This window comes from Mastacembelus armatus, chromosome 7 (assembly GCF_900324485.2).
Source record: "Mastacembelus armatus chromosome 7, fMasArm1.2, whole genome shotgun sequence".
NCBI classification, from domain to species: Eukaryota; Metazoa; Chordata; class Actinopteri; order Synbranchiformes; family Mastacembelidae; genus Mastacembelus; species Mastacembelus armatus.
Genome location: NC_046639.1, coordinates 16,301,947 through 16,312,213, shown reverse-complemented (window position 1 = coordinate 16,312,213; position 10,267 = coordinate 16,301,947). Strand labels below are relative to the sequence as shown.

The following is a 10,267-nucleotide window of genomic DNA, read 5'->3' as shown; positions in this document are numbered from 1 at the left end:
TCTGTTGCTCCTGTTAGATCAATATAAAAGCTTCAGCTGAGTAGATTATGTAGTAGATGTTCCTGTGAAACATGGCTGGCTATAATATCTGAGTGGTTTGCTTTCCAACTGTGGTGAGGATGAAATGTTACATAACCATAGATGCTACTGATCCAAATATAGCTGCCATTAGAGGATTAGCTGCGGGTCTGGTAGGCCTGGCTAGGCTCAGTTTTATTGTGGCCCAGCATGGATGTCTTTGCCGCTGGTCAGGTCCAGCCCTCCACACCCGTGTCTGGTGTTATCACAACCAATGGATATGAACCAAAATGACAGCTATCTTAGCTGGCCATTACATTACACAGGCAGAGCATCTATCTGTAGCTGGACCTGCTAGAAATGGCTGGTTGAGACTGGAGTCTTTGGATAGAGAAAAAATATATATATATATATATTCAAATTATTGGATAATCCAGATTATTTTTTCTCAATCAATTAATTAATAATTTGTGTGAAAAATACTGTCGATATATCTTTCTTATACCAGAAATTACTCAATTTACAGTAAAACAAAACAAAAAAAGTGCTAATTTTCCCAACAGAGTAACTGGCAGCATGGAAATTTTGAAAAATTACATCAAGAATTATTCCATTATCAACCTTCTGTTTTTGTTGATTATGGGGACTGGAGCCAATCCCAGCTGATATTAGATGAGAGGTGGGGGTACACACTGGGCAGATCCACAGTCTATCACAGGGCTGACAGACAAACACTCACATTCACACCTAAAGCCAATTTAGACTCACCACTTGACCTAATTTAAACTGTATGTCTCTGGACCGTGGGAGGAAGCTCGAGTACCTGAAGAAAACCCACACGGAGACGGGGAGAACATGCAAACTCCACACAGTGCTAAGATACTCGGCCAGATCAACTGAACATTTATTCAGTGAAGAGGTTTGTGAGTCCCTCAGTGTTCACTGAAGTATTTTATTCTGAGATACTTGTGTATGTTTTGATGTTGCTGCCTCGTAGTGCAGACAAACATGTCCTGTGCGCTGAGTGGGATGTGTTGATTGGACAGTGTTAAGGAAAAAGTGATAAACACATGGTATGTTGTTTTCTGGCCAGTGTTTATATCATCACACCCTTTCTCTTTCCAGCTACCATTTTACCTCATCAAATGCTTTTATACCTTTTGATGAAGCTTTTTGTCAAGTCCTCATTGGCCCAGTTAACTGGCCTCTCTGGTCTGCTTTGCTGTCCCCACAGAGCCGCCAGACTCAGACATGCTGTGTTAAATAAATCAGACTCTCAGTTCAGATGGGGCACTGTACAAAGACAGTGCAAGTTTTAATTGTCAGACTGTAGGTATCATAAAGTACACCCTCACTGACCTTCTTGTTTGTATACTTTATAAATACTGTGTCTATTGACACACGCAGTATGAAATATTCAACAGGATGATAAATTTTTCAGTGCTGCTTTCAAAGTTTGGAGGAAACGATTAGTATCATTGCAGACAGACTGATCTGAACTGTATATCGCCTTGGGATTAACTCACTGACAAATGCTTAACCTCTCTGTTTTCCTTGTCTGGCAGCCATCCTTGTCCCAAGTGTATATTAGTTTAGTTAAGATTTAGTGCCCATCTATCTCCAGTGACAGAGGAGGAAGTTTCACCAATTTGTTTTGGTCACTGGGATTTACTTATATGTAGAATAAAAAAAAATTATACAGCAAAACCACTCAGCAGGCTGAATAAACGAGTATAGCAGAATCATGTTGAAGCCTAGCTCATTTCAATGCTGGGTAAAAGGAGAATACATTTGCTATTTTTGTCAAGGTTGTTAAGCTCATTGACAGTTAATAGGACACAGCTGTTGCAGTTGTGTCTTTGGAGTTACTGTGGATCCGTTAATTGTCTATTCTTTTTTAAGGCACAAAATAAAGCTTGGATTATTCTTCGGTGCTTCCTAAGATGTACAATTTTCTCCCTCATTGAATTAATTTACTTTGCCCTCTTCCTCCCCGTTGTTATCTCCAGTTGATCTCCGTGGTGCCCGCCACCTCCTCACTTCCCAGCATTCCTTGCCCGGGATCCCTGTGGCTTTGAAACAATCCATTGACCTGCGTACCTCCATGGACGGGAAGTACAAGGAGATTGCTGAGGTCAGTGCTCAGTTATGATCCTAATAAATTACATTACTTGTGGTTTTTGTAATGTTTTTTAATGCATGTGTGTCTGTGTGAAGGAGCTTTTCTCACGCAGCCTGGCAGAGAGTGAGATGCGCAGTGCCCCCTATGAATTTCCAGAGGATAGTCCCATCGAACAGCTGGAGGAGAGACGTCAGCGCCTTGAGCGGCAAATCAGCCAGGATGTCAAGTAAGTTAGAGAAATGAAAGCAGTACTCATGCAGGTGAGTGTGTTTGCAGTCAGAGTCTGCCCCAATGATCCTAAAGTGAGCTCAGCCTCTCTGTCCCCAGGTTTGAACCTGACATCTTGCTGCGAGCCAAACAGGAGTTCATGAAGACTGACAGTGCCACTGATCTCGAGTGAGTGTTTCCCCTGGCTATAGTGAACAGTGATCTCATGTCGTAAAGCAGCAGAACAAACAACAGAAAAGCCATTTGTTTACTGATATATCATCAGATACATGAAGGAGCAGAGCCAAGCGTCTGACCTGCAAGAGAGAGAGCTGGTTCCAGAGAGAGAGTACCAGAGAGTCACTATTTCTGGAGAAGAGAAATGTGGGGTGAGTTAGACTGGTCACCGTATTAATAAGGTTAAAAAGGAAATATTTCCTAGTAGAAGAGCAGTCTTTCTTTTGCGATGTGTTTCTCATAGTTAAATAACACCTCCTCTTTCTAAAAAGACACTTTCTAAACACACACTTGTTTTTTTCTTTACTTCTTTTCATTCTACATCTCTCCCTTCAAGGTTCCCTTCACCGATCTTTTGGATGCAGCCAAATGTGTGGTGAAGGCTCTGTTCATTAGACAGAAGTACATGAGTCTGTCAATGCAGAGCTTCTGCAGGACCACAACCCGTTACCTCCAGGAGCTAAGCGAGAGACCCCTGGAATTAGATATATATGAGGAGGAGATCCCAGAGACGACAGTCACTGCAGGTACACTGGCTTCAGAAATCATTCAGACCCTTTCACCCTTTTCACTTTGATTTACACATTTTTTTTTAGCAAATTTATTACAAAAATTGAAATCTCACATTTGCAAAGTATTCAGTCCTTTGTTGTGGTGCTCCATATTGTGGTCAGGTGCTCTCTGTTTAAGTGTCTAAATTTGTTTTTATTGTTCCAACTTCACATATTTGAGGACATGCACTAGATGTCACAAGTAGGCACAAAAAACAGTAATATTGATAAGCTCGTCCTATTTAAAATGGCTAGGCAATCTGGTGTTAGTATGGCAACATGTCATGTCCCATGTCATGTGCAGTACTTTCATATTAAGACATAACCGGGCACCCCCACAGATATTCCAGTCCATCTGTTATACACCCCTAAACAGGCTGTCACAGTGTGCAGGCTCTTAAACATTAGACCTTAGTTGCATGTGTGTTTTCACCTCGTTCAAAGCCGTGACACAGTTTGTCTTTCTGTCTCCGCTCAGATGCCACGGTGCATCCACCTGTTTATGAAACGCACCCCTATGAGAACCAGGATCCTGCCAATATGCCCCCTGATATGGGTTACGGCTGCAAGATGGTTAATGGTGTCATGCATGTGTACACAACAAGGAACGTTTTGGAAAAGTGAGCTGTTTATGATGAATCACTTGGTGCTTGTATTCTCTGTCCTCTATGCCTGGATCTGGGAAAGATGCTTGTGTTGTTTTAAGCTCTTAAACACAAAGAGTCTTCTGCTTATGTTGTTATGTTGCTAACAGGAACACAGAGCTAGACCTGCCCTACCCAGACCTGCAGGAATATATCGCTGATATGAACGTCATGATGGCCCTCATTATAAACGGACCAGTGTGAGTTACTGTTTATATATGTAGATTTAGTTAATAGGACAAATGTTGTGTCCTATTAAACCACTTCAAAAAGACAAAAAAATGTCAACAAAAGAGTGATGTTAATTTCTAGAATCTTTCAAAATGTAAATATTTTATTCTTTGTTTCATTTTTTGGTTCCCCTTGTTACAGAAAGTCCTTCTGCTACCGTCGTCTGCAATACCTCAGCTCCAAGTTTCAAATGCACATATTGCTGAATGAGATGAAAGAACTGGCGGCACAGAAAAAAGTCCCACATCGAGACTTTTACAATATCCGTAAGGTGATCCTGAGGGCTGTTTCTGTTTTACCTAATCATAATTATTAGTTCCTAATCATAATTATTAGTTGTAATCCAGAATCAGATTGCATTGTGTACATGTATATATATTTTTTCCCTGCGTGTCTGGATTGTTTTACAGGTTGACACACACATCCATGCCTCATCCTGTATGAACCAGAAGCATCTTCTGCGCTTTATCAAAAGGGCCATGAAAAAGTATCCTAAGGAGATTGTTCATGTGGAAAGAGGGAAGGGTCAGACACTCATGGAAGTGTTTGAAAGCATGAACCTGACAGCCTTTGACCTGAGTGTGGATACCCTGGACATGCACGCTGTAAGTAACAGCAGATAGGGAGGTAAGACTTTGAAATAGAAAAATACTATCAATTGTTTTTTTTTTTTTTTTTAGGACCGTAACACTTTCCACCGATTTGACAAGTTCAATGCCAAATACAACCCCATTGGGGAGTCCATCCTGAGAGAGATCTTCATCAAAACAGACAACTACATCGAGGGGAAATACTTCGGACACATCATTAAGGTGCTCACTGAATCCATAAACAGTCCTCTGCACCTTTACATCTGCCAACTCCACAATCATCAAAGCCTGCAGAATGCCTGTATGAGGCACTGGCACCCTCTGCTGACTGTTTGTGTCCCTGCTTCTTAGGAGGTGATGGCTGACCTGGAGGAGAGCAAGTACCAGAATGTGGAGCTCAGGCTGTCGATCTACGGGCGCTCCAGAAACGAGTGGGACAAACTGGCTAAGTGGGCGGTCAAACATCAGGTCTACTCTGACAATGTGCGTTGGCTTGTGCAAGTGCCGCGACTCTTGTGAGTAACCCCAGTTGTGGAAAGTAAACTAAGCACTTTAAACAAGTACTTTACTTGAGTACAGTATTGAAGTACTGACACTTCACTTGAGTGTTTCCTTTTGATGCCACTTTATATTTCTACTCAGCTACATTTCAGAGAACAAATATTGTAGGTTTTTACTACAGTTGTATTTTTTGTCATTTATTTGAGTTTTATTTGATAGTTTACAGCTTCCAATTTCATATAATCTGGCTACTTTTTGCAGTACTGAGTTGTAAATTCATTACTTGAGAGATAACAGTTATTACATCAATTCAGCCAGAATAATTATCTCAAGGGTGGCTTCCTAATGTTGTATTTATTCTCTCTTAAAAGTGATGTCTACCACACAAAGAAACAACTGTGCAACTTCCAAGAGATGCTGGAGAATATCTTCATGCCGCTGTTTGAGGTTACAATCAACCCCGGCAGCCACCCTGAGCTCCACCTATTCCTTCAGCACGTAAGAAGTTTTTGTGGAAGAACAACATATTGGATTGTTACATAAAGCCACACTTCAGAGGGTTTCAGTGATCTTTTGTTGTTCCCTCACATAGGTTGTGGGTTTTGACAGTGTGGATGATGAGTCAAAACCAGAGCAACACATCTTTAACCTGGACAGTCCACTGCCGGTCAACTGGACAGAGGAAGACAACCCGCCCTACTCCTACTACCTGTATTATATGTATGCTAACATGACTGTGCTGAATCACCTGCGCAGGTATCTAACCACACTTCTGGTCAGCTGGCTGCTGTAATGTGTGTTTCGTTAATGCCAACAGCCTGATTGTACATTTTAATGTTTACGGCAAATGTAGTTAGCAGGCATTTATGAGAATAACAGTTTTACTCTGGTGTTTGGAGGAAATGAGTAACACTTTCCTGATTTCACAAACAATTAGAAAAAAAAAATAATACACCAATCCCTGCTGTGCTGGGATCTGTACATCTTATATTTTTGTTTTGTTTTAATCTTTTATTCTAAATAGACATAAGCAGAAAATAGGTAATCCAATTAAAAAAATAATGGACATGTCTAGTAATGATGGTTTAATGTCTAGTTTTTTTAATCTAATTTCCAGAATGAAAAATCAAAATAAAGTAGTTTAAGTAGCACTATACCCAACTATAAAAAACACTTCGCATTTTTTTGTTTAATATTTCTGTAACGCTTCAACTTACAAGCCAGAAAGACACTCTTCTGTTGAGGGATTCATTCTTTGCCTTATACCTGACATCTGTTTTATGTGTGTTAGTCATTGGGGAGTAATAATGGATGTTTATTTATGTAGATTATATTGGATTTATATATATATATATATGTCTCTTTTCATTCCAGGCAGCGGGGGTTTCACACACTTGTCCTACGTCCTCACTGTGGGGAGGCAGGGCCAATCCATCACCTGGTGTCTGGTTTCATGTTGTCGGAGAACATCTCCCACGGGCTGCTCCTCAGGAAGGTGTGACCTCAATATCATGTGCTTCAGACTTTGAAGGGATGAAATGAATTTAACTAATGTTGCGCCAGACATCGGCTCATCTAGGTCATATGTCTTTTGTTCATTCAGCCAAGTCATTCTTTATGCTTATTTTTGTGTGATTTTTTTTTTTTTTTTTTTTTGCTTGTTTATAACAATACACAACATTATCCCTTACGTGCCTCCAGGCTCCTGTGCTGCAGTATCTGTACTACTTGGCCCAGATAGGCATCGCCATGTCTCCTCTCAGCAATAACAGCCTGTTCCTCAGCTACCATCGTAACCCTCTGCCAGAGTACCTGTCCAGAGGCCTTATGGTTTCTCTGTCCACAGATGACCCTCTGCAGTTTCACTTCACCAAGGTTAGTGCATAGAGCAGGTATACCATCTATTTGTAAAACATAAAATTAAAGTTACCCTAATCCTTAACCTTTTTGCTGAATCAAACTCACTTTTAATTTTTAAATTGATTAAAAAAGGCTGTGTAATAGAAGAAGATTTACTGCCTTTCCACCATTTCTATTTAAATTACATTTCTACACAGTGCTGCAGAAGACAAAATCTTGAACATTCATAGGTGCAACGGCTGTAAACTGACACCCATGCTGTTCTTGTTTAATTGTGTTTCTGCTTCCAGTGGTCATTTCAGGTGAAACTCTGTAACCTATTATTAAAGCACACTTGTTTAAACACAACATACAGGAGTGAATTCCTTAATTTGTTGTGTAGGAGCCCTTGATGGAGGAGTACAGCATTGCTGCTCAGGTGTGGAAGCTAAGCTCTTGTGACATGTGTGAACTGGCCAGAAACAGTGTGCTGATGAGTGGATTCTCACATAAGGTATCAGTTATCTTAACAGCACATTATATATTTACCAGTTTTACTGTCTACAATGATACTACTCGCTGCTCAGGCTATTCTTTCTGCTGACAACTTAATTTCACTCTGACTCCTCTTCTGCACCAGATGAAGAGCTACTGGCTTGGCCCAAACTACATCAAAGAGGGGCAGGAGAGCAACGACATCAGGCGCACCAACGTGCCCGACATCCGTGTGGCATACCGGTATGAAACTATGTGTGAGGAGCTGAATTTGATCACACAGGCTATCCGAACAGATGAGCTGGAGACTATCGAGGAGGAGGGGAGTCTGTGTATGGGGACTGTGCTGGCAGAGAAGTGAACATGCAGCACAGCACAAATAAAAGTCTCACCACATTCCTTGTTTTCACATCAGGACTTTATACAGATTTCCATATCAGCATTTCACACCTATGAAGAGAGACAGGCCTTGTTACAAATAGATTGAGAGCTGCCAGTCTAGCAATATGAGAGAAGACCTACAATCTGTGTACTCATAGTAATTACTTCCTTCAGTTTCTTTTAGTGATTCTTAATGTACCATGGTGAGTTCACAATATCTCATGATGTATTTATTTTAAAATTCTTATAATTTAATGTTTGCCATCCCATTTTGTCAGAGTGTCTGTGCAAATATTGTATTTCCTTTAGTAAGCCTTGACTAAGATTTACAGAAATCAATCAGGAACAATTTTACAAAATAAAAGCTCTGTACTGGGCAATAGGTAGACACAGGTCATGATATTGGTATCTTCTCTGGCCGTTAGGGAATATTAGCAACCTTCAGTGTGTTTACATTCTAACATTGAAATTTACATCTAGTGCTGTTTTTTACACTCCATATATTTAAATTAGAGCCCAACAAAACAAAACAAACAAAACAAAAATGTGTGCCTTGGAAAAGGCTTTGAAACTGCATTGTGTAAGCTTTAGTTCGAGAGATAAAATAGTAATCTTAATTTTATTGGTCTGTAATTTCCAAAATATTTCAAATATATTTCAAACCAAATTCTCTGAAAAGAGTAGTGGAAAGTAAAGTCAAAGATCTGATTTAATTTTTGGCAGTGCATTATTTTACAGCTCAGTTATTTTCTAATAACTGAATTCCTGAAAGTTTCTTTGAAACAACAGTGTGATTTAGCACTAACAACAGGAAAACTAGAGACGGTTAGTTCCAAATTAAATGGTTCTTTACAGGAAACGTCCTAGGAGATCATTTGAAAATAAAGTGGTGTGAATAAGTGTTTATTAGGATACAGGTTACCACACAAACTACAGTAGGTCTTACATGAAGGTAAGTTGTTAGTAAATATGTACACAGGCTACTAAACAAATTGCTAAAGCTAATGATAGTTTAATAACATTGGTTAGGTCACTGTTATCATTAATTCTGAAATATCTGAATACTTGTTACATATTCACAAAAGGTTGATCAGTTAAATTTAAAGTGTTTCTAACCTTACAAAGCTCAATTTCAGATGCTGTATTCCAGCTTCATCATCAATCAGTTCCTGTTTATATAATTAGGCAGTTTAGATTGGCAGATGATGTTTCCTAGCAACATTACTTAAAGGTGCAATGCGTGCCATGATTAGCTACACCAAATACATAAAGTGAATATAATAAAATTGTTGGTGTTGAGGTGAGTGATGTGTGAGGCAAACTTCAATCGATGGTCTAAGAAATGTGTTTTTCCTCTGAGGCAAAAACATTTAAAGACTATTCACAGTCAAAGTAGAAACACTACCTGAAATTGTTTAGTACAGTTGACATTTTTACTGTATCCATTGGACAATACCTCATGCAGTGTAACTGATGATATCAAGATCTTATTTCTGCTGCTCCGTGTAATACTCTTGCTGTCTTTCTTTTCAGTGACTGAATAGGCCTACTGTTGCATGAAGGCATGTCGATATTTGTTCCTGGTGTGCAGTGATGCTACTTATTTGTAGCATCTTATTATGCTAACTCTTATTTTGTGATATTGTTTCTACAGTCTGAAATGTAATTGTGGTATATTTTCTTTAAACAGACATGTAAAAGACATACATTTCTAAGTCATAGTACAGCGAATGATGCATGAAGATCAGTTCCAGTTTTCATGCATTGCACAAGGTCAACTAGTGCCATATTCATTAATAAACAGGTTTTTAGAGAACTAAAAGTTGACTGACTTTACAGACCATTTTCAAGTTTCTGCCTTTGGCTTGGGTCCTGACGTTATCAATAGGGCTACATGCTGCTATTCAAAAGCACTATATGTCTTCCCAGAGAATTATATGTGCTGTTTGTGAAATATTATTTAACAACAGCTGTGTCTGTGGAGAATAAATGTTGCTCACATTGGCGTCCTTGTCTTGCTTCAGTAGAGGTTCAGTTAAAGTGAGTATGAGAAGTGAAACAAAGACTGCATTGTGTGATTCATCTACACTCAGCTCATTATTCACCAATGTGCATCAAAGTAAGCAGGAATGCAACACAATTTAGACCATTTGCAAACCCCATCTTTCCAAAATTAAAGAATTGCAGAGAACGTAAACCTAGTACTATGACTGTATATTTTTGTAGGGATTATGTCTATTAGTTTTTAAAAAATAGCCACATTGACAGAAAAGTAATGAAAAATAATTGCAGTTGTTTAAGATGAAATGCACAATTGTTGGTCAAAATGTACTTATCTTACATAACCAAAATGACAGCGATAAGTTACAGTAATTGATAAGAAAAATAGCTCTTATTTGTAGTAAGCATACTGCTATTTTTTTGACACAATTCCTAATTTCAGATCAATTT

General features: G+C 39.1%; 1 protein-coding gene across 1 annotated transcript; it reads left to right on the top strand.

Moving 5' to 3' along the window:
* Window positions 1–2,055: 2,055 nt before the first annotated feature.
* Window positions 2,056–8,772, top strand: ampd2b (adenosine monophosphate deaminase 2b). The gene is made up of 17 exons (XM_026332579.1): window positions 2,056–2,152; window positions 2,236–2,366; window positions 2,468–2,536; window positions 2,634–2,736; window positions 2,922–3,111; window positions 3,614–3,755; window positions 3,890–3,979; window positions 4,152–4,281; window positions 4,421–4,615; window positions 4,691–4,822; window positions 4,952–5,115; window positions 5,473–5,599; window positions 5,694–5,857; window positions 6,476–6,596; window positions 6,803–6,976; window positions 7,344–7,454; window positions 7,581–8,772. Exons 1-17 carry the CDS (start codon window positions 2,123–2,125, stop codon window positions 7,794–7,796), a joined length of 2,289 nt encoding a protein of 762 aa, XP_026188364.1. The 5' UTR covers window positions 2,056–2,122; the 3' UTR covers window positions 7,797–8,772.
* Window positions 8,773–10,267: the final 1,495 nt, after the last annotated feature.

Coding starts and splice junctions, on each gene's coding strand:
- ampd2b (XM_026332579.1), top strand. CDS start 2,123: ATGGACGGGAAGTACAAGGAGATTGCTGAG. Junction 3,112..3,613: donor AGAGACGACAGTCACTGCAG/GTACACTGGCTT, acceptor GTCTCCGCTCAG/ATGCCACGGTGCATCCACCT. Junction 6,597..6,802: donor ACGGGCTGCTCCTCAGGAAG/GTGTGACCTCAA, acceptor ACGTGCCTCCAG/GCTCCTGTGCTGCAGTATCT.